The sequence below is a fragment of the Pteropus medius genome, unplaced genomic scaffold (genome assembly GCF_902729225.1).
Source record: "Pteropus medius unplaced genomic scaffold, Ma_sr-lr_union100, whole genome shotgun sequence".
NCBI classification, from domain to species: Eukaryota; Metazoa; Chordata; class Mammalia; order Chiroptera; family Pteropodidae; genus Pteropus; species Pteropus medius.
The window spans coordinates 15,012,037-15,036,566 of record NW_024352785.1 but is presented as its reverse complement, the minus strand read 5'-3'; the positions used below and the strand labels follow the sequence as shown (position 1 = coordinate 15,036,566).

Below are 24,530 nucleotides of genomic sequence, written 5' to 3'. Positions count from 1 at the left end.
TTTTTTAAAGTCTTGACATGGTGCCTGGTCTTTTCCCTTGAGTTCTTTCCTCACCATTGGTCATATAAATATTATTGTATTATTCATTGAAATAATAACAAAAGCTACCATTTTTAAGAGCAACTTACTGTGTGCCAAGCTAAGCGCTTCACATATATTATTATTTCACTCGATCCCCCAAAATACAACCTTAAAAGTTAGGTAGGTTTCTCAGAGTGGTGAAACTAATGTGCTCCAGCCAGCAAAAGTCAGAACAAGTCCAAAACCTAGACTGATGCCTTCAAAGCTTACGCTCTTAAGATGCAACTTCCCTATCAAAGCTCAGAGAGCTACCCGAAAACTCTTAATCATAACACAAGCTTCCCTTTCTAAAACACTTCCACCCTACCCGTACCTTCTCATACTTTCATTCACTTTCTTCGCTTTCCCCCATTCAGCTAATAATACCTCGAGGAGAGTAGTTATAAAAGAACTACGCTCTGAACACTTTTAAGTCAAGCATAGTAATTTAAAATGAGAGAGGCAGAGACAGACAGGTATTGGGGAAAGGAAGAAACTCACTTCACATTGGGCTTAACAAGGATTAATAAAATTATCTAAAAGTTGAGTTAGGGAAAGGCTGAAATCCCATTTTCCTGGTATGAAGAAGACTCGCCCAAGGTTGTATAGGTTAGATCACTCACAAACTCATCCCAGTAATCCAAGTTTTATGTACAGTATGCAAATTTTACTTCAAACTAAGGAGTGCAGGAGAGGAATAACGCTGTTGCCAGAGGCATGTCAAAGTAAGCTTATCTTTTTGAGACAATTTTTAGTGGTGACCCAAAGAAAGCTCCATACCGGAGAGAGCATTGAAAAGTAAGTCAAAAACTGTGACCTTGGAGGTTCTAGGAAGAGAAGTCATATGACTAGTTAAAAAACAGCAATCTTCTCATCACCCAGTTTGGCTGGGAGAGTGCGAGAGACCAACATGTTTACTGGTTGGCCTCTATGGCAGAGTGACTGTGTGGCCCAGGATAAATCACAAGCAACTCTAAGCAGGGTGCATGCTGATGACCCAGTCAGAAGAGCTATGAGTTCTAAGAAGCTGCACAGCTCACCACATTACAGGATTAAGCAGAGTCTCAGAATTCAGCTAGTCCCCTCCTAATACGCATAAGTCTTCCTCAATATCTCCAACATGCATCCAACCTATGCTTTGAAACCTACAGTGATTAGATGGATTCGTCTTATTATTCATCAGTTAATAATGTGGCCATCCTTCAGTCCATATGCTTGTGATCACTAGAGAACGTTGGCTGTGCCATGGCCATCACATAAAGGGAATTAACACTGATATAGTTAATTATGTACATAAGTAACTATATGAAAGCACCTACTATAGGCAGGCACTTTATACATTTACTCAGTGAATAATTTTGGCAACAATAAAAGAGATTAGGGATGGGAGGCTCCTTGAAGTTAAATGCCTTTCCCATCCAAGCTCATACACAATTAAGTGGGCAGGATACACTTCTTGGTCCAGGATACCCCAAAACCACACTTTGCCCGCCACACAGGACACTTGCTGTCAAGTTCTAAATGAGGTTGAAAGAGTTTAGGATATTCAGACTAATAGAAAAAGCAGCCCGTGTAGGTGAAGGGAGAATGTCCCGAATGTATTCCTTGTATGTAGTAACACTTACAGATATGTCATCACTGAAGTCAATTTCATCCAAATCAAGGTATTCAGGGGCTTCCATTATTCTTCTTTGCACATCTTGAGTAAAGTCAAATATTTATAACTTCCTGAACAGGACAGAAGCAGAAAAGAAAGGCAAAGAGATTAGCTGTTTTATAAACAAAAACCATATCTACATTTAAACAAACAAAATGAGAAAGGTAAGTGGGTGCTAGTGCTGCCTTTGACATTTCCTCTCTGTCCCCAGCCTGGCTTTTGGGAAATGTGAAGCACAGCTCCTCGGGCTCTCCGGCACTGCTCCCCAGCGAGCACCCACGGTCCTCTGCTTCACTTCCCTCGTGCCTGCTTGTCTGTCTTTCTAGAACACTAACTCAGCTCAGATTCTTCCCCTGTCATCAATATCAGCACTGGCCCAGCCCTCACCTAGCACACACCGCACCTTGGGTGAAAGTCGGGCTTTGGGGGTGAGCAGCCCTGAAAGCTTCGGAAAGCCATATTCGAATGTTTATGTGGGCATATCCCTGGATGCTGTGTACGGAGCAATGAATACTGAATCTCCACAGTAATAACGAACACAAGACAGATACCAGCTAACCAACAGTAATGGGTATGTCAGAATTTGTAGGACAACTTCCAGCTCATCCCTCAAAAAATTTTTTTAAAAAAGGATCTAAATGCAGATTTATACCACAGAGTTATTGCATTGCTCCTGCTTTTAACAGCTTTGCCTGACAGTGCCAGAGTGACCTGCCGCAGGCGCCAGAATGTCCTCAGGCAGTGCTTGCCTCGGGGCTGCCTGTGGCAATTCTCTAAATCTGTCAAGGAAGATACATCACCATCTAGTTCATTTTCTCATCACTTATCATCATCACCAACAGCGGTGGCAGTGGCACCTACAGATGTCAAGGACAGAAATATATAGACCTCCTGGCAGTGCCTCAGTGTGTAGTTATCTTCCGCAGAGCCAGCTCTCAGATATCGAAAAAGATTCCATTTCCTGTGACTTGTCTTTATTATGAAAACAGCCTTATGTACTAAGACATGAGAAGTAATTTATTTTCACCTCCTTCACTTCTCTAATCAAGGGGTACTTAGCCAAAGAGGAAGGAATACATTACTGGAAAGTGAAAATAAATCTAGGCCAATGAAAATTGGCTAATTAATGTAAGATACAGAATGAAAAATACCTATTTTTTAAAAAGAAACCCTTACTCTGAAGGCATTGCTTTCTCGTTTTGAGATTTTGTTTGTTTGTTTGTTTTTAAGCTACACAAATAGTAGAATTACAATAAAGGGGGAAATGATCACTTGCCATCCCATACCTCAAAACCGGCCCTTGATTTAATTTTCAGTGTTTCCTCTCCTGTCCTTCCCACATGCATGTACCATTTATACATTCTTTTTTTTTAAATACAGCAGATGCAGAATTGGTCCAAGAAGAGATCAGGAATGCTACTACCATGTTCAAATGAGATTTTCCATTTAGAATAAATATTAAAAGTTCTTCTGAGATCACGGTGAGGTTTAAAATGAAAACATACTTTTATTTGCAATATATATGTATATATATCCAGAAATTTTATTATTTATAGAAATCCAAAAATAGCTTCTTAAACCAATTGCTTGGTACAAAAAATATATATCACTTTTCCTCTAATCCTCACAAAACTTTTTGGAGAAAAACACACATACTCATATTTGCAAGTAACTCAAAATAATGTCCTCTTCCATTCTGGTGGATTCTGAGACAATCCAGACTCTGGATTCCAGCTCATCAGCTAACAGACTTTCTTTCAATCCAATTTCTTTTCACTAAGTCTGTTTTCCACAATGAATTGTTGATTTACAGGCTATTGCCATGGCTCTGGTGAACATAAAGATGATGCTTGGTGTCGGAATGGGGTATGAACAAAAATATCACCAGAAACATGGAAATATGGGGAGATGAAGCAGAAAAACATGCATCAAAGTGGGGACCATGTGGATCTTCACATATATGGAAATACAAAACTAAATGCAAAATGCAAATGAACACGTCTTAACCAAGTAAATTAACAAATATTCACTAAGCCCATGTTTTGAGTTGTTCTGACAATATAAAGAGCAATATACATTCAAGTATAGCCATTCTCATGGAACATATCCAGTGGCTAATATAAATCATGTTATTAAAGCAGAAAATCTTTACATTTGGACGTGGAGGATGGTAGTGAGATAATTCTATAGTCCAGAACACAAGAGTTACAATAGTTCCAGCCCATTATAGGAAGACCTGGGCCACTGCTCATATTTACCTCAGTGGATTGGATGGTCCAGCCTCAGCCTAAGGGGTCCAAGGCATCCAGGACTCTTCTTTACTTCCTAAAGGCCCTCCATGTGCAGTCATCCCCTTTAAGATGCCTTATTCTATCTATAACCCAATTCCTTTGGTCTGGTTTCAATGCTCTGTCCTGCAAGGTGCCACTTGAAAGTATTATATCCTCATTTGTAACGTGCAAAAATCCCTGTGGTTCACCAACCCCAGCCACACATTCCCAACATTGATTGCTTCTTTTCAGTTGGGGTGAGTCCACAGTAGTCCTAGTGGCCATTGCCTCCTCCTTCCTCATCTGCCCTTCCACTTAGCACTCCACTGGGCACTCCAGTCTGAGGAATTAGGGAAGCTATGAGAAGGATGAGGTCAGGTTAGAGCAGTGGCTACGAATAATCAGCATGATAAGGAAACTGAGCTGGGCTGCGAGAGCTTTTCTCATGCTGCTCTCCTAGCGCCATCCACTCCATAGACCGCCTACAATGGAAACCCCTTTTCTGACCAAGAACACACCAGTTCTGATGGAATGTGCAGCTACGGAGGGCACACATCAGAGCCAAATCTGGCCTACAGATGTGATGATGTGTTTGGCCTTAGCAGTATTTTAAAAATAATCGAATCAGTTGCCAACAGGTAGACCTTGGGTGATTTCACATAAAATTCTGGGCTTTTGGCTTCACTTTAAAAATATCTGAAGCTGTGGCAGCACAGGTCTACGTGACAACAGTTGGCTTTGGCTGAGCTGCAGCTGCCCCTATCTGTCCACGAGGCCTGCTCCCCAGTTCACCAGCTCCCCACCCATCTGCTCTTCATGCTGACACACCCTGCCTGGCCTTTGGGGAATTTGAGTGTTGGATTCTTCAACGGAATTCAGTATTAAACAATAATTACCAACATCTCCCCACTTTTTAAAATTTTCCTGCCAAATAATGTTTACTTCATTTGTATTCTAAGATTGAATTTGTATTCTAAGATTGTTTTAAATTCTCATACCACAACGGCAACAAAATAAAAGTTCTTACAAATAAACTACCAGCATGTTACAATTTGTGCTTTTACAGAGCCTCCATTCTATCTCTTAGAACTAAAAAAAGAAAACCTTCATAAACATCATAAAATGTTACAAGGTGGAGATTATGTTTCCCTCCCTTTACAACTGGAGGAAGGAAGGGTTCTTGCCCTGTTGTGATTGGCCTTGTGGGTTTACATGGTGCCACTCCACTGTTATGACTAGACGGGAAGGGCAAGCTGTGCCAAGTTCAAGCCCAGAAAATGACCGAAGCCATCCTCCATCTGGCCAGACCAGCAGCTTGGACGCAGGAGCACCACCAACCTTACTCAAGGACAACGAGAGTGGGGTTATTCCTAAATCAAAGATATCTTTCAGCCTCCCTTTACATGAGACTTTATTGATATGCATCATAGTTGGCCCTGGGCCCCTTGGGATCTCAAGACCCAGTCATTTATGTTTGTACTGCACCCCAGCCTATCAGCCCTGACCCTACAAGCTGTAGTTACTCCTCCCAGGTTCACTGAGGTCCTTTGGGCTTTCTTTTATATTGCTGCCCCCTTACCCCAACACACCTCTCATAAGATACAGCTGACTCATTGAAATGATCCCATTTCATCTCAGCTGGGCTTTTAAATTCTCTTCATTGACACTGGCAATTTTTAATTTGTTATTCAATTAGGCAGGTATGTTGTGTGTTTGATTTTTTACGGGGGGCATAGAGGTGAAGGTGGAGATTGGGCAAGGGATGGGAGAGTGGAGAAAGATAACGGAAACATCTTCCAATGGTTCAGCTCTATCAATATGGGTAGAAAATTTTATAGGGAGGGAAAGAAAAAAATATTAGGATGTGAAGACACAGGAGTACATGGTGGAACCTGTATGCCATGCGGCTGTGGGTGACACACTGTGCCCCTTCTTCTGACGTTCCCAAAGCATTGGGAGAAACTTTACCCAAACTCTAAACTGATGCCCAGCTAGAGACAACAAAGAACAAAATAATTGGCATCAGTTATACACAATGTCTGTAGGATTTTTCCTACTCTCACTGAGTTTTGATAAACTGCCAAAAACAGAAGTCCCTCCAGTGCTTGTTAAAGTGTGTGGGAGGGGCTCATGGCCCTAATGGGTCTATCAACACCATGTCACCTTCTCATGACTGGCCTCAGTCATGGGCCAACAGATTCCTTCAAGGGAAGATTCAATTTGGGAAAGAGCTCAATGTAACTTAGAGGCCAACTGGATAATAAAAAGTAGGCAAGCAATTTAAAAAATAGCCACTTCCTCCAGTATTCTGGTTTTGGGGTGATATTTTTAATTTTTTTGTTGTTGTTGTGTCTTGAAAACTGACTCTGAATATAATTCCAAATGGAGACTTCCAAAAATCTGTTGGGTAATGGCAGCATCACTGGAAAAAGCTTGGAGTGGCCAACAAAATTTCTTTGAGAAACTACACGCATTTAACATACACATTCTGGTGTGCTTGGCTCATAAAAAGCTTACTGATTTGTGACTACAGTCACATATCACATAAATTGCTCTACTGAAATTCTTCTTAAAATGAATTGCCTCACTCCATTTTACAAGGAGTCAGCATGGACTCATTCTGAAGGCTCGTGTTACACAGATTTCTTCTTTTCTGCCAAAATCACTATTGCTACATTTACCACGTAAACTATGAGGCCGGGTAATTAAAAGTAAGTTAAGACTTGTCAAAATAAACGAGCAGAGTACATTCGGTGATGAGGTAACTTCGATCAATTTGCATTACAACTTCTTTCTTTACTCTTTAATTCACCAATACTTGGAAAAACACAGCGGCTCCCTACACCCCTACACACACACGTGTGCATGTGCACACACACATACGCAGCCATATTTGTACTGGGATAAATTTTCAGTTTGAAAGCCTGCACGTAGATACACTGGACTGACTTTCTTTAATATAACAAGAGCTCAAAAATAATTACAAACTAAGTACTGGAATGTTTGGGTGGAAAAACGCGGAATATATGAAATGTTGTCCATGGTTGGCTCAGTAGCTTGGCTGGCAAGGAAGCAACTCATTCCAAATGTTGGATTCTGATTTTTTCACTCTTTGATTCAACAGTGGCCAGAAGCATGGCAGTCACTAAATGTCTAGTCCTGAAGCAGAAAAATGATACAGGCAAGAAATTTCTATGGGAAGGAGGCAACTGAAGGAGAGCCAAGAAGTACACATGAGGAGAAAGGGGGCAAGCATATGAACTCTGTGGATTTCATTCACAGACTATTGCTGCGTGTACATGCTTGATAAGATCTACACTGCACTCTGTGCCTGCAGGGACCATGCAAATACAGTAGAGGGGAAAGAGACAACAAAACAAGCCATTAAAACACAATGCAAATAGACAAATAAATACACTGGAGTCTGAGACACTGAACTTAGACCTCGGACATAAGGGAAGACTGCCTAGTAGAGGTGCAGTCTAAGCTGAAAGCTGGAAGAAGAGGTTATGAATGGTTAGGGAATCGTAGGAGCAGTTCCTCCAGGCAGTAGTTACAGCATGAGCAAAGGCCTGGGGGTGAGAATTTCCAAAAAGATGAATAACGCTGACTTAGCACCTATTGATCTTTTCTTTTCCTACAAAAAGGGGTCTTGAAAAGTGAGGTCCAAGCTAGGGTGATAAACTGGGGTGGATGAGGGAGGATTTCCAAAGCCAGATTATAGACAGAGCACATCTTGGAATGTCAAAATTTCTGGCTTGTTTGGAGAAAATACAAGTGAATGTTTGCTATTAAACAGGGGACCTGTACCAGCTCTAACGGAAGGGGCATTGCATTTCCTGTTTGAACGCCCCCAAAATACTCATGAACCAAAATTTTGTACAAAAGTCTAGGACCGGATGCTTTTACATACACTCTCTCATATATATTTTACAAGGGCCCTGGGAAACAAATATCTTTATATTCTCCTTTGTGGATCCAAGGAAACCAAGCCTCAGAGAGGTTCTGTAATTGCTTCACAGACACATAACCAGGACTTTTGATGTTAACTTTGCTTTTCTCTCTTATTTCAACTTGCCAAAACTGCAGTGGTAAAGTAACACTTTACCTGTGTCAAAGATTTTATTTTTTTCAAATCATCTTCCAGATTTTTTTTTTTTTATCGGACTTTATTTATTACAACTCGTGAGGGAGACAGAGGGAGTGTATTGCGATTTGCAATCATATTCTTCCTATTTTACAGATGGCAAAACTCAAGAATGTTTTGGCCAAGGTTATGTACTACAAAGTAGGGGCAGAGCCAGCTCAGATAAACCACTTCCCAATAACGAGTCCAGAGCCCTTCTGATTCACCCCCAAGATTGCTCTGAAACATGGGCATGTCTTTGAATTCCATAGACATCCTCAGCCCTGAATTGTATCGTTTTTGGTGTTCAAGAACTACAACTCCAAAGAAATTGCTCTTTCCTCTTTCTGGCAGAGTCTAAATAGAAATGGCAGGCATGACCATCATCATGAAAGAAACTGTATGAACTTTTGTGTCTACAACATAACTTGCCCACGGATAACCCTGAACTAGTCTATGAAATATTATATTCCATAGCCAGTTGGTTTAATACTTCATCTTCAAAGATAATCTGATAATGATTATCTTTCCTCGTATCTTATTAATAAGGCAAGTAAGACAGCACTGTACTCATTCTAAATCAGGACTGCTCTCACAAATTTGTATAAAGGTTGACCTTGTAGTTTTCAGCCCTAGCTTTACAGTTTAAAATTCTGCAAATGATTTGAGAGTCATTTCATTATTTCTAAATTCTAAATACTGAGCATGAACCAACTTATACTAGAATGTCAGAGCTTAAAAAGACCTTAGTTTTAAGCCTAGAGGTAGAGGTATTTTAAATTTGTATTTGTGTGTGTGATTGTGTCTCTGTGTGTGTGTGATCCAAAATGAGTTTAATATTTAAAATTCTTTTCGAAAAAAAGAAGGAAAGAATTCACGCTCACAGTTGATACACAAGAGAAGATAAAAAGAATGTGTAATAGATAAAAATATATAAACACATAAACCCAAGAAAAAAATATATTGGATTCTACTTCTTAGGAAGACCAGGATAAAGTGGACTGTACCCTAGACAAAGTAAGGAAGTCAAGACAGCCAGTGGTTGGAAAACTCTGCCTCATGTAGCATAGTTAAGGAAATGTCTAACTTGGAGAAGATACAAGCACTCTGCCCTCACCCTAAGAATCTAAAGAGACATCGGGTAAAAGGAGAACTTGACTTAGGGTTTCAGGAATTCTGATCTCAGGAAAGACTTTCTACTAGTGACACTTGGAACAGGCTGACATGGAGTAGGCGGCTTTATGAGATCACAACCATCCCAGCAAGAAATTGTTCACATAGAGGTATAGAGGGATCCTCTGAGGAAGAAAAATGAGAATCACACATTGGGAAAAAGACACAGATGACGTTCTAACACAGAGATTCTATGTAGTCTGAGGTAGCAGTGGAAACAACCCTGAATCCAAACCACAAGCTCAGGACAGGACAGTCTTGACCCATTTGAACCCCCCTCCAGGGTGCTACAATGACAATCTCTGTTGACTTCCCCTTATCCTACTTCATCTGCTATCCTGATCCCACTGGGAATGTGAATGAAATTGGAGGGTAAGGGAGAAGGAGAGGAAAGGAGGGAGGGAGAGGGAGAGAATGAGAGAGAGAGAGAGAGAGAGAACTGGAATGTTGTTCATTCAGTGAGAATATGATTTACACTCTGTTGTAGATGTAAACTTATCAATTCCACAAGGACAAAACTATGACCTAATGAGGCCCAAACAAAAAGAAAATATCTGGGAAGAAAAATGAAACATTTCTAGCACTAGGAAGTTGAGCCTGGGCTTAAGCCAGCTGTGTCTTACACGGGCTTCTGGAAAGGAACTATGGAATAATTTGGGAACTGGATCCCTTACTCAGTTATTAACAGGAAACTATCTAAATCCGAGTTCCAAGTTTTTGGCACACCTGAAGTGCTCATGCTTTACTCCTGATTTTGCAAAGACTGCTTGATTTCTACAGTGTATTTGTTTGGCAATTATTATTGAGAATGTGTAGAACACAGATGACAATCCTGATTCCTATTTTAGACAGTAGACATAATAGCAATATGCATGGGGAGCATTAAAGACTACATGAGGAGTCAGTTGTCTTGGCTTCATTCTCACACCTCTCAACATTTGTGAGGATTAAACTTCCGAGCAACCCCAGACCAGTGGTTCTCAAAATTCAGTGTGCATGGGAATCAGATTGCTGGGTTCAACTCTAGGAGTTTCTGATTCAACAGGTCTGGATTGGGGCCTGAGAACTTACATTTCTAACAAGTTCCCAGGTAATGCTGATTCTGCTGGCCAAGGAACCACATTTGAGAACTACTACCTAAGATCAATGACTTGTCCCAGCCCTGGTTACATCTGCACTTAATTAAAAGATGGTGACCTCTTTCTCACATCCCCCATCTCCACAGATGTTAACTTCATCATACAGGATCCATGCCTAGTGCCCTTCTGATTAAACTGCCTCAGTGGACTTGACTAAGCATTTCCCATGAAGACCACCCAGAAACCTCAGAAGGTCTTAAATCCTGTGTGTGTGTGTGTCAGAGAGAGAGAGAGAGAGAGAGAGACTCCCAGTGCTATACAAGGGATAGACATTGACTTACAAAACTCTACAAAATGTGGGCCTTGCTTACTTTAAAATTTCCTTTCTCCACAGCACTTCATGGCAACAAAGATGTCCTAAGTTTCTCTTGTTAATAAGATCTGGGTTTATAATTTTAGATGTAGCCTTTTTAGAGCAAGAATCTCAATGTAGGGCCATCCACTCACTAGAACTACAGTATAATAAATCCCATGTCTACTAATAAAGAAGAAAAATGGAAACATTGCAAGAATCTAATAAGACTTAGTTTAAAATTCAATGCTTAAACAACATGTATGCATCATAAAATATTTTAAATAATTATGCATTGAATCTGAAGCAGTCCATATGGCTGCACTGGCTAACTGTGAAAAATAAAATACTGATCGTGTATTTTAAATTAAAATTATAATTTAAATATACTAATTTTTATTGATGCCAAATCCAGAAATCAGAGTATGACGATGTTATCAATTCTTCCAATTACAATGTACCAATTTAATAACCAAGAGGAAATGAGAGTATAGTTTGTTATTGAGAAGATTAAGCAAGTATAGTGGGCTAAATGTCTATACATATCTATACATACGCACAGAGTATAATTTAGCAAACACTAATTCTTTAATCCAATGCTTTTATCTAGCCCTAATTTACTAAAGATAGTTAATGGAAGGGAAATGAACAAACTCTGTTTCCATCTTAGATGAGTTATTATGACGATTAAAACTGTAAAAATTAAAGATTGCATACTTAAGTAATGCATCTCCAATATGTGTCAAAGCATTTCAAGAAAAACGTAAGATGAAAACACAAGATTACTGTTAAGTACCTTTAGGAATTCAGCTAGGACATGTCTTCCAGTTTCAACAATCTGCTGTTTTTTTAACACAATACGTTGCACAGGGTAAATATTTAATATATTGTTTGTTATGCTGAGTTCATGTCCAGGCTATGATCATTGTTGACTCACTTTATAATTTCTACATTTAAAAAAATCTTAGTATTGTCCTAAACAACAAATGTTGTGATGACTATTCATCTTCAACTAACAACTTAATGTTAATATATCTTCTTTTTGCACAGTTTCCCTCAGAAGTCTATTTATGAGGAGGAGTCAATCTTCTAGTCTCCCTTTCAGAAACTGCCTACGATGACGGCCACGGAAACCTTAGCTGCACCTTCCAATGATGTGGGCCAGTTTCCCACTGATTAAAACGGAGGTGTGTGTGGTTTTTGGTTTTTTTTGTTTTTTTTTTTGCCATTAAGCATATGCGAAAAGAATAACATTTGCAGGCTGTGGTGAGGGTTTTTCTCTTTAGCACCCCAGAAAGACACCAACTTCATTTTGTAATTTACCAGCATAAGCAGGAAAGGACTAAGAGCAGAGAAGCCTGTAGAGAGGGCTGTGAGAACAGCTGGGAAAAAGACACAAGCTGCCAAGTCTTTTAAGAAATAGACTAAGATATAGTGAGAAATCTAAAGTGCAGTGATCAGCCTCATTAATAAAATACCAAAGTTGGCCCCTCTAAAGATTTCAATTTCTGAATCATCGTCTCCAATCCAGGTGTCACCATATGTCATCTTCTTTCTTTCCAAAAGGAGAAGAAACATCCAGAAACAGATGAAGACTAAGATGGCTAAAGAAAGAATATCGATCAGAACTAAAAATATTTTCCCATAGTAAAACTCTACCTGCTTGCTGCCCAAGTCAATTAGGCAATCCATGTAAACCCTGTCAGTGAACAAGGGGCGTGTATCATTTCTAGCAGTCAAGTATTCAGATTTTCTAGTATAAAGTAAAACTGGGATGTACACCACCACATTAGCTCCCAAAGGGCGGAAGCCACTTTCAAGGAATGTATCTGATGGTCCAGGTTTGGAGCCTCACTTGAGGGATGGACAGTTTGGTCAAGCTTCTGGTAGCAGAGCACTGCAAAATGTAACATGAACCAGATGGCCACTGAAGTCATCAGGGCTGCCATGAAGTGCATAACTTTGCAGCCAGCTGAATCCAACACAAAACCAGAAGCGTAAACAATTTTCATGGTATTAGCCACCAAGTTTTTAATGAGGTGGACAAATATAAGACTGAAAATTAGAAGAAAGGATGTCTGTAAACTCCTGGTGATGTACTTCCCTGTAGAATAAAATAAACACACGTTTCCAACCAAGCTCACAGGATGAGAATATGGTACAAGTGTTGATCTCAAGCACATCTGCAGATGGCTTCATGGTAACTAGCAAATCAGTTATCGCAAATGTCTTTTCTTCAGTTTAAATCATAGGGCATTCAGATAACTTTTAAGAGGTCTCTAGTGAGAAGACCTGGGTTTTTTTTTTCAATCCACTGTATGTTGACAAAATCATCAGTTGGTGTCTCCCTAACAGTACAAAGATGGTCTGTAACAGAATTCTGCTTGCTCTAGTGATGAGCTGCTAAAAACAAGAGAGCTTCCCAAGATTTATCATCTCTGGAGACTTTGCTAGGATGAGAAAGTTCTAGGTACTATCACTTAATTAAAAGTTTTTATGGAAGCTAAGCAGGGTCGGGCCTGGTAAGTACTTGGATGGGAGACCACCTAGGAAGACCACCTAGGAAGACCAGGTGCTGTAGGTGTAAAAACGAACTAATGAACTAACTAAATAAGTAAATAAATAAATAAATGTTCTTAGAAATGTATTTATAGCACTGTAATGCAATTTCCTAGATACGTGTCAATAACAATGAAGGAGAGAATAAAATTAAATTTGTGACAGCAAAGGAAAAGTGGCCAGAGGTTGAAGTTACCCTTTCCACTCATGGAAAAAAAATTAAAGAAGTGAGGGTGTCTGAATGACAATGAAGATTTCCAGATAACAAAATGACAAATTACCAATGATGATAATACATAATAGAGATTTATAAAGTATAGCAGTTTTCTGTTTTCTCTACCATTTCTGGAAAGCAGGAATACTCTTACCTGTGCTGGTGATCTCAAGTGGTTGTTAGGAGTACAAAAGAGATGATAGAAAATACTTGCGAAGGCTGTAGGGAAGGGAATAAAGAAAGAAGCAAGGGAGGAAGGAAGTGATTGGGCAGACTTTCCCTCCCTAGAGCATAAGAGGCTAGGAAAAGATTTCTGTCCTCAGTATGATTGGAGAGTACAGAGCAAGGGCAGAAAAATGGCATTGAAACACGTTGCTCAAGTAATCAGGCATTAACTCACTTTGTGTATGAATTTGGTTGGCCAAGTATGTCATAATGATCCATTCTGGGGACAAACTACTTTCTCTCTACTGTATTTGCTTGTAACTTTTGCTGTCAATCATCCTATCCCCGACTGTAACAACATATGCTTCATTCTGACCCAGTGGTGTCCTGGAGCTTGCTTTCACCAACTTGGGCAATTATGCACATCTCTTTCCAACTCTGTGTTCAGTAACTTCATGTTGGGAGCCTGAAATTGGGTAGGCTGGGCATATTTACGCCATGGAAATCAGCAAATGCTACAAGTTGGGCATTTTGGTATGGGAAGAGTTGTTTTACTAGGATAACGTTGGCCTAAAAAAAAAAAAAAGATTAGAGTAATAAGAAATTAGCTGATAATTTATGTACACAAGGATAAGGTCAGTATTTGGTACTCACCAATTCTGTTAGTAAGGGTATGTGTGAGCACATAAAAAAGCGAGGCCCCACAATTCCACTGTGGGGAGGATGAGCCTGGGCAGCTGACACTTCTCATTAAACGCCTTATCCCTAATTGGCTACTAAGACAGGTAACCAGTTTAGAGTCCCCACATCACATTTTTCTTCCCTAAGAAATATCCATTACCTAAGTGTCAACTGCAGTCAGTCAAAAAGGCGGAGTTAATAAAAACAATAACAATAACAGTAATAACACAATAATAATGTTCATACTGGCTACCATTTAATACCAATTTGATCCAGACCCTACGTTGATATTTGGCTTTACGAAGATAACCTCACCTAATCATTCTCATTTCACTGATGAGGAAACAGAAGACCTGAGAGGAAAGTAAATTGCTCAAAGCTACTGAGTGACGGAGACAGGAATCAAAGCCAGGTATCAGTGATTCTAAAACCCCTGGTTCTTCTTTACTGCCTCTCCACACATGCTGTCAGATTGTGGATTTTCTGTTGACTATTTTTGATCTTCCCCTAATGATTTACAACTGGCACACTCAACATATAGAGCCTATAATAAACTCCTTTTGAGAGTTTCCTTGGGTTTATAAACCACAAGTCACACATATTTTTGAATAGCAATTAGTCATCTCCCTTCTCCTTCGATAATAACGACACACATTATGGGTGTTTACATTTCTGCATCTCATAAGGATATTTAAAAATTCTGCACACCAGTTCAAGACGCCTTCCTTACTTGAAACAGGAAAAGGCTGTTTCTAGCAGTAGTGAGCCCCTGATTCCTGACCTTGTGTAAGCAGAGGCACAACGACTGTGTGCAGTAAATGTAGAGCAGTGAACAACAACCATAAATAGCACACAACATATAGCCTGCCCTAATTTGAGATCTAATTTTGGGATAATGAATTAAGAAACTGTCAATGTGATACTACCATTTCTCAAATATGCCCATATAGAAACAATTTATGGCAAGTAACACTGACTTTCCAGATCTAAGCTCTAAGGGTAAAAAAATGTTTTGTAAACCCTCCATCCACCCCGCCGCCCGCCCCAAAGGCTTACATAAACATTTGTTTTTCAAAAGATTAGCAAACATGTAATATGTTCCTTTGCATTAGGGTTAAAGTGTAAAACATATGTGTCGTTTGTTTACTTCGGAATAATTTCTATACCAGAGTAGTAGCATACATTGAAATATAAGGGGAATAAAATTAATTTTTGTGAATATTAGCTCGGCTGATGAATAATACTTTTCCTTGTTAACTATGGCACAGTAGGGCTAAAGAGGTATCTTTGTAAGACTGCACTCAATCAGTTGTCTACCAAGGACCTATCGTGTGCCCAACATGACACTAGACTTTAAGGATGATACACAGGAGTGAGGCACTGTCCTTGCCTTCGAGGGGCATATGGTCTAGTCGTAAGAACGCACTGATATACAATGCAGATATTATATATATATATATTATGTTGTATTATGTGTATCAATACATACATACATATATATCATATCATTTATTATAAGATATATTTAATAAATATCATTTATTAAAAATTAACTAACAATACATAATACAATGTAATAAACTGTGGTCGAGAGTACAAAAATAAAACATTCAGAGAGGAGAGGAACTCATACGGGAAGGACTATTTTTTAAAAATTAATTAATTTATTTTAATTAGTTTCAAATAAGGGAAGGACTATCTTTAATCTTCAGTTCACAGAAAAGGAAACTGAAGCTTTTTAAGCCATTTGCCCCAACAGGCAGGAAGAGGTGGCATTGACTTCTCCAGACCTCTGGCTTTCAACAGTTCTTTGAAAGGAAAAAGGAATGAAGAAAGCCAAGCTGACTGACCTGTGAAGCAGAGGTGCTAAGAAACCTGGGTGCCGACTCCGGGGATCTCCAGGAGCTGCACTGAGGAGCTCTTGGGAGCAGAAAACCCATCTCTCAGAGGCACAAACGTGGCCCCGAGCCGGGAAGCAACGCGGCATCCTCCACCAAGGAAGGTAACTGTCATGTGTACACTTGAAGGAGGAAAGAAAAAAAATTCTTCCTTTGGAAACTAAACACAGGTTCTGCCAATCCAATTTCACTGAGGTCATTTGAGAACTGAGGAGTTCAAAGGTTCCCTACAGCTCCCATTTACTTTGGCATAAGATTTAACAGAAAAAGAACTAAGGGAGAATGTATACGGCCTAGGCTGTTTTCCAAATCGCAAACTGCTAAAGTTATTTAGAAGTTACTTTAACTCGCAATCACATGTAAAGTGGTTCAGATGTAAATGCTTTCCGCGCAGCTTTAGGCAATCCAGGTTCCCTCAAATGCACATGTGCAGTTCTCATACGAAAGATGTGGACTCAAAATCTCAGAGTACTTTGGGTTCCTCTTGATTAGAGACTGCTGTTACTGTAACCAACTTGGGTCGGAGGAGGAGAAATAAAACACACCACCTTCATTTGGGCATTAGGTTCTCACAGTAGCACAAAGATAAACAAACCTCACAGGCTGAGAGAAAGGCATTTACTCCTTTAAATTGAGTATGTAATATAAATAAATGTCTTTTAAGAAGGGATGCCTGAAACTTGATTCTGAGTGTGAATCTATATAAGGGCACTAATTTATTTTAATGAAGACCAGTATAGCACATATTGAGGAGGGCATGCCTTCTTGAGAACAGGCTGGTCTAACCAAGCCATATAATTCACTCAATAGAGAGATGCTGCTTCAAATCGTCTGATTTGTTCGCTGGCCAGGAGCAAATTGATATTTGCATTTTTATATAGAAGAAAATGGAGGGAATTGCCAAATCTTTTATCTTGTAATCCACAGCTGCCTGAAGTTATTTTCGATGCTAAGGCAGTGATTTTGTGACCAGCCAGGGTAGGACTAGAAACCCCTAGCTCCAAATTAGAAGTGAATGAAGAGGAACTTCAGGCTGGCTGGGGCCAGAGCAATTAAATGGTAACTGCCTTTTAGATATACTAACGCTGCTAATTATATTAGTGAGCTCAGTGCTGGGGACCGTGGATAAGAGCTCCAGGCCACTTTGGTGGAGGAAAGGGAGCTAAGATTGATTAAGCCTGGCACAGAGCTGGACCCTTCACATACATTCTCTTCTGAAATCTTCAGGATAATCTAGTATGATTAGCCTCAATAAGGCTGAGTAATTTGCCCAGTTGGTTCCAGTTGGTACGTGACTGAATCAGGAGTCTCACCAGGAATGAGCGGCTCCAGAGAGCAGTGGGTTGGCAGGGCCTTGAGTAGGAATGGGGAGAAATAAATAGTGAATTCAAGAAACTGGAAGTAATTGGGTAGCTGAGAAAGATGAGAGAATTTGAGAATCAGGCCTTAAAGAAAAAGTCTGCATGTATAAGGACCCTGTTGGTGCCTTTCCTTGCTGTATGTGGCAAGGAAGAGCCCAGGATAGGGAAGCTTTGTGGGCAGAATCTGGGGAATGCTGGATGTCAGAATACAGGAGGCTGGGAGGTGAGAAGAGTGGCTTTACGATGCACAGGGAAGCCACTTAGCACCCTGAACACTAGAGGTACCAGAGCAGAGACCCCCAAATGTCCGAGACTGATAGGCCTGGTAAACCAGAAAGTACAGCGCAGGGGGCAGTGCCTATACCTGTCACACTAGGCCAGTCTATGAGAATGACGAAGTCTGTCCCTAGGAGTCTGAAGCCAGAAGACCTGGGTTAAATAATACATGGATTGTGAAAGTTCTGTCGAGTCATATCTGCTCTGAGCCTCAGGTTCCTAATAAGGAGTTTCCCAGAGACAATAAAATATATATAGCCATTTGTGTGTGTGTGTACAACTGTATACAAGTGTATGTATACACACATACATGTATATAGAAACATACGTTTACACACACAGCTATGAGGTGATCATAGAATCAAATGAAATTGTGAACCTAACTGAAGGTTGCAAGGTATTATACAACTGCTCGTTTTTGTATTTATTTCCTAAAATCATACAATCACAGAGGTGCTACATGGGCCCTTTGCCGAAAGGCTGGAATTCTAAATGCACTGTCTTTGCAGCAAAAACTCAGTTACTTGGCAAGGAGTTATGGAAAATTTTCCCAACCTTCCCCGGGCCTGATTCTAGCCCTGAGCCCCTTGGTCTCTATCTCTCCTCTATCCTCTAAAGATTAAATACATCTCAGGCATTTTGCACTTGACCACAAACATCCTACAAACCTACATCAGCCCTACAAATAAAATCCATCCCAGCTTTGGATTCCAACCCATCTTTTCTCCCCTCTCATCGAAACGTCTCAAAAGAGGCATCTACATTCATTTTTGCCACTTTCCTGTCTCCTTTTATTTCTTAACCCAGTGCAATTTAGTTTCTACTTCTTTTTCCTTCGAAAGTGATTTAGAACAAGATTAGCTCCCACCACTAAATCCAATAACACCTGGCCCTGTCTCACATTCTTTCTCTTTTTCCTTTAAGGCTCTAATAATTTTGTTCCCTGTAGATCAAAAGTCTTGATCCACTTCCCTTCTCACTCAACCACTGATCCCTCTGTGTATAGATGTCCCTCTGCTCCTGGACATCACTACCTGGATGTCCCCATAGGCTCCCCAACCCAAACTTAACCTTACTTGGCCACACCACCATCCTCCACTCAGCCAAGGTCAGAGACTTGGGTATTATCCCCGGCTCCTCCCTCTCTCTCACTTGAACATTCAATCATTCTGTTAAATTAAATTGGTATCCCTTCATCCTTCCTACCATTTTCTTATTACTGCTTCTCATTGTTTTTTGTTTTATTTTGTTTTGCTAGAATGAATTTGAGAAGGACAAGACTAAAAGCAAGGGAATTAGTACATGTTTGCTTCTTCAAAATTGCTCTGAGTCTATGTCCAAGTGACTTAAAACACAAAGATGGCCTTACCACTTTACTACTGAAAACGCTTCAGTGTCTTCTCACTGCCTGTGGCGTAGGTGGCCAGTTCCTCCACCAGTTACTCTGAGCCAGTCATGCTGGGTGCCTGCCTATTGGTCAGCTCCTACCAATCTCTTGACTCATACCAGAAATTTCAAATTTCAATAACACTGACCGAGATTTTGCGCATAGTCCATGCTGTTCCTCGTCCCAGGGTTTTGGCTTATGCTCATATGTCTGCATATATCCTTCTCTCATTATGACCCAAAGCCACACAAACCCTCCCTCACATTTGGCTTTTCATTTGCCAATGAATGGCAATCATTTGCTTATTCTCTCAGGTAACTATATTTCTTAAGCTCGTTTGCCAGCTGACTGACTTCATGGTAGGTCTAGTCAAGGGCAGGCTGAGGTAAAAGATTAGAGGACAGAGAGAAGGGTAAGTTTCTCTCTCTCTCCCTTCCCCTCCCCTCCCCTCTCTTTCCTGCTTCTCTCTCTCTCCTTCTCTCTCTCTCTCTCTCCCACCTCCCTCTTTTCCTCCCTCCCTCCCCTTTCATACACACACACTCAGACTCACACACTCACATCGTGCACACACCCGTGCCAGACCACAAGCCATGTCTCTTCTCTGTCGTCAGCTCCTACATGGCAGAATAGTTAGCATCATTCTCTTCATTCCAGACTATTCTACAGGGCCCTAACTAGTGGGTGATAATAGATCTCTTTCATCTATCCTTTCAGCTCTAGGGATGGAGTGGCTTCCCTGCTTCTGCTAATCTCAGAATTGCTTTATCTTGCTTAGTTTGGGGTCTCTGCTCTTCTAGCACCAGAGTAACCAATGCCCTATTTTAATTTCCCCATTTGAAATATTTAGAGTGATTTCTGTTTGTTCTGACTTGACCCTAATTCACTTTGTTTACTCTTTATTCTTTAAAGACTCATCTTAGGGATTACTTAGGAAGCAACTTCTCAAAAAGCATTCAAGACTACATCTGACTTCAAGTTTACATTACCTACCTGCCTCTTCCTCTGTGCAAAATTCCTGAGCAAATTACATTCAATATACTTACCATAACATAATGTTATTATCTGCTCATGTATCTGACTCATGATAAATTCCTTTGTCTTGTTCACCATAATCCACTGTGCTCATCACAGTGATTGATGAGCACAGTGGATTATGTTCACCATAATCCACTGTGCTCATCAGTTTGACACATGGAAGTCACTCGATAATTTGCTGAATAGATGAAAAAGTTCACTGAATGAGTCAGTAAACCAAACAGAAACTTTTATAAAATGCTAACTTCAGATTAGCCACAGAAGGTATCCAAAATTTTCTGCACCCATACTGTAGAAAGTCTTACCACAAAACAAATCATAGTTTAATATTTTAAAATAAATATAGGATATACTGCACTTTGGGGAAGGGCATGTATCATAAATCAAAGTCATTACTCCAAAAAATGTAGGGTTCATGGTTCCAAACAGTCCAGGGAACTGAGAAAAGTAAGAAAAAGATGGACACTTGACAACAGTGAACACACCAAACAAGGCTGCTCAAGGGTCAAGGGAGGGCAACAGGACTCTGAGGGGGAAAAAAAACCCCAGAAATACAAATCACAGGTTCTTCTAAGATTGATTCTAGCCTTACCCAGATGTCTTGTAAGCCTCTTTTTATAACTATTCTCTTCTATGTGTCCTTTCATTGGAGAAAGCCATTGAAAACTATTTTTTAAAAAATTACCAAATAGAAGAGAAATTCTTCAACTTAATAAAGAATATTTATAGAACCCTGCAGCTAACATCATACTTAATGGTGAGAAACTCAAAGCTTTCCCACTAAGATCAGGAACAAGGCAAGAATGTCCCCTCACCACTCCTTTTCAATGTTGTACTGTAAATCCTATTTAATGTAATTAGACAAAAGGAAATAAAAGGTATACAGATTGTGAAGGAAGAAATAAAACTGTCTTTGTTTGCAGATGACATTATTGTCTATTTCGAAAAATCTGAAAGAATTGACGACAAAACTGGAATTGTTATAGCAAGGTTTCAAGATATAAAGGTAATATGCAAAAGTCAATTGCTTTCCTATATGCCAGCAGTGAACAAGTGGAGTTTGAAATTAGAAATATAACATCATTTATATTAACACCACCAAAAATAAAATACTTTGGTATAAATCTAATAAAATATGTATAACAACTATACGAGGAAAACCATAAAACTCTGATGAATGAAATTAAAGAAAACTAAATAAATGGAGAGATATTCCATGTTCATGGATAGGAAAACTCAATATTGTCAAGATGTGAGTTCTCTTCAACTTGATCTATAGATTTAATGCAATCTCAAACAAAATCCCAACAAGTATTTTGTGAATATTGGCACACTGGTTCTGAAATTTATCTGGAGACAAAAGACCCAGAATATCCAACACAATAATGAAGGAGAACCACAAAATTGGAGGACTGACACTAGTTGACTTCAAGACTTACCATAAAGTTACTGGTGAAATAATAAATAAATCAATCGATAGGACAGAATAGGGGACCCAGAAAAAGACTCACAAAGTCAACTGTGATGATAAAGAAGGAAAGGCAATACAATGAATCAAAGAAAGTATTTTCAACAGATGGAACAACTGGACATTCACATGCAAAAAATAAATCTAGACACAGATCTTATACCCTTCATAAAAATTAACTCAGAATGGATCATAGACCTAACAGCAAAATGCAAAATATAAAACTAGAAGATAACATAAAGGGAACTTAGTTAACCATGGGTATGGTGATGACTTTTCAGCTATTACACCAAAGACATGATCCATGAAAGAAATAACTGATAAACTGGGCTTCGTTAAAATGAAAAACTTCTGCTCTGTGAAAGACAGTATCAAGAGAATAAGAAGACAAGTCACAGAATGAGAGAAAACACTTGCAAAAGACACATCTGATAAAGGACTGTTATTCAAAATATAAAAAGAACTGTTAAAACTCAACAATCAGAAAGTGAACTGATTTAAAAATGGACCAAAGATCTTAACAGACATCCCATCAAAGAACATATAAAGATGGCAAATAAGCATATGAAAAGATGCTCCATATCACATGTTATCAGGGAAATGGACATTGAAACACTAGTGAGAGACCACTACACACCTGTTAGAATGGCCAAAGTCCAGAACACTGATGACACCAAATGCTGGCAAGGAGGTGGAGCAACAGGAACTTTCATTCATTGCTGGTGGGAATGCAAAATAATACAACCACATTTTTGTAAGAAGAGAGTTTGTAAGTTTCCTACAGAACTAACACACTCTTATCATGCGATCCAGCAATCACGCTCCTTGGTGTTTGCTCAAAGGAGTTGAAAACTTATGTCCATGAAAAATCTGCACTGGCATGTTTATAGCAGCTTTATTCATAATTGCCAAATTTTGGAAAGTACGAAGATATCCTTCAGTAGGTAAATAAATAAATAAGCTGGAGTATATCCAAATAGTGGAATATAATTCAGCGCAAAAATAAATGAGCTATCAAGCCATCAAAAGACATGAAGGAATCCTAAATGCATATTACTAAATGAAAGAAACCAATCTGAAAAGGCCATATACTGTCTAATTCCAAGTATTATATGACATTCTAGAAAAGGCAAAACTATGGAGAAAGTACAAAATCAGTGGTCACCAGAGGTTGGGGGTAGGTGTCGGTAGTGAGAGGAATAAACATGGAGAGCACAGAAGATTTACAAAGGCAGTGAAAACAGTAAATATGATACTATAACACTGGATACATGTCATTATACGTTTGTCTAACCCCATAAACTGTATTAACACCAAGAATGAATCCTAAGGGTAACTATGTTCTTTGGTTGATGTGTCAATTTAGGTTCATCAATTCTAACAAATGTACCACTCTGGTAGGGGATGCTGACGATGGGGGAGGATATGCATGTGTGGGGGCAGGGGACATACAGGAAATCTCTTTACTTTCCTCTCGATTTGCTGTGAACATAAAACTTCTCTAAAAAAAATTAAGTCTTTAAAAAATGCTGAGTATTTAGCACAATGTTTTAAGTTCATAAATTAATTAAGAAAATTAGAGCTAGAAGGGCCCAGTGACTTGCTGAAGACCATACGGCTTTCAAATGGTAGAATTGGGAAAAGAACACAGGTCTCCTGAGTTGTTCCGATCACTATACTTTTCAAATTTATTGGAAAATGAATAAACAATAGTAATAAAAATAAATGAAATGAAATTAGTGAAAAAAAGATTTATTTTTTTGACACTAAAGCCACTTGACCTCAATTTGGCTGCTGCCTGTGCATTCACACCAAAACACCTAGTCCAAATGACTTCATTAGTGAGACATTCAAAACACAGGTGTCCCATTTTCATTACAAGCAGGCAAAGGACATGGTACAAATAACACATCTGTCTTGAATACAGTTTTTTAGAATACACATCAAAAGTTTCACATCTATATCAAACATCTCAACAATAAGAAATTGAATATAGATGTTTATTTTTTCAGATGCATTATATGCGGTGTGTTTAAGAAATTTTTCAGCTTCAAACTATTTTAAATCAATCAGATTTTCTTTTTCTTTTTTTAATTCCTCACCGGTTTCTAGCTGTTCTAGGTACTATGGAAAGTAGTGATGTGTTTTCTTCCTTTCCTCCTCTGTGCCTAAGTCACGTTGGATCCTCATTAAGCATTAGAGTTTGCTTCTAGTTCTACACTCATTTTCCCTTTTCCTGGTCACAACTCTTCCCTGTGAGGTACAGCAAAGGGAGCCATATCAACCACCAGTGCCCTAGTCAATCTCAGCCAACTTACACAGGGCCTTAGGAGAAGGAGCTCTGTCACTTCCAGACCAAGCCCCTTCTAGGAAGCAGCACCAACTGGTAGGATGTGCAAGACAACACAGACATGTGGCTACTTGAATTGTTGTCCTTCAGTGCAACCAAGTCAGTGAGAAAAACAGTAGACGCCATGGTACCGGGAAACTGAATGTTTAAACACAGATTCTCTCCCTCTTGACAACATGTTTTGTCTGGGACTCAAATTCTTAATGAACTTTCTAAACTCCACCTCCCTTACCGCGCCTACCCCCCCCCGCCCCCCAATTCCAGGTAAAGGTAGCTAGAGCATACATTGCTGCACTATTTAATTTATCTGAATGTGTTTGTTATCATTATATAATTATCGTGAGGCTATCATTATATAATTATTGCCAAGGCTACTGAGAATGGTTCATGCTCTGTTCAGCCTCGGCTGGACCACTGCT

General features: G+C 39.5%; 1 protein-coding gene across 2 annotated transcripts in view; it reads right to left on the bottom strand.

The window, feature by feature from the left end:
- SNCAIP (synuclein alpha interacting protein) overlaps window positions 1-24,530 on the bottom strand; it is a 140,353-nt gene that overhangs the window by 61,638 nt on the left and 54,185 nt on the right. For both annotated transcript variants that reach the window (XM_039848548.1, XM_039848549.1), the window contains exon 2: window positions 1,686-1,788. In XM_039848548.1, coding sequence (XP_039704482.1) covers window positions 1,686-1,742 — 57 coding nt within the window. In that variant the 5' untranslated portion in view covers window positions 1,743-1,788. The remainder of the gene's footprint in view (window positions 1-1,685; window positions 1,789-24,530) is intronic.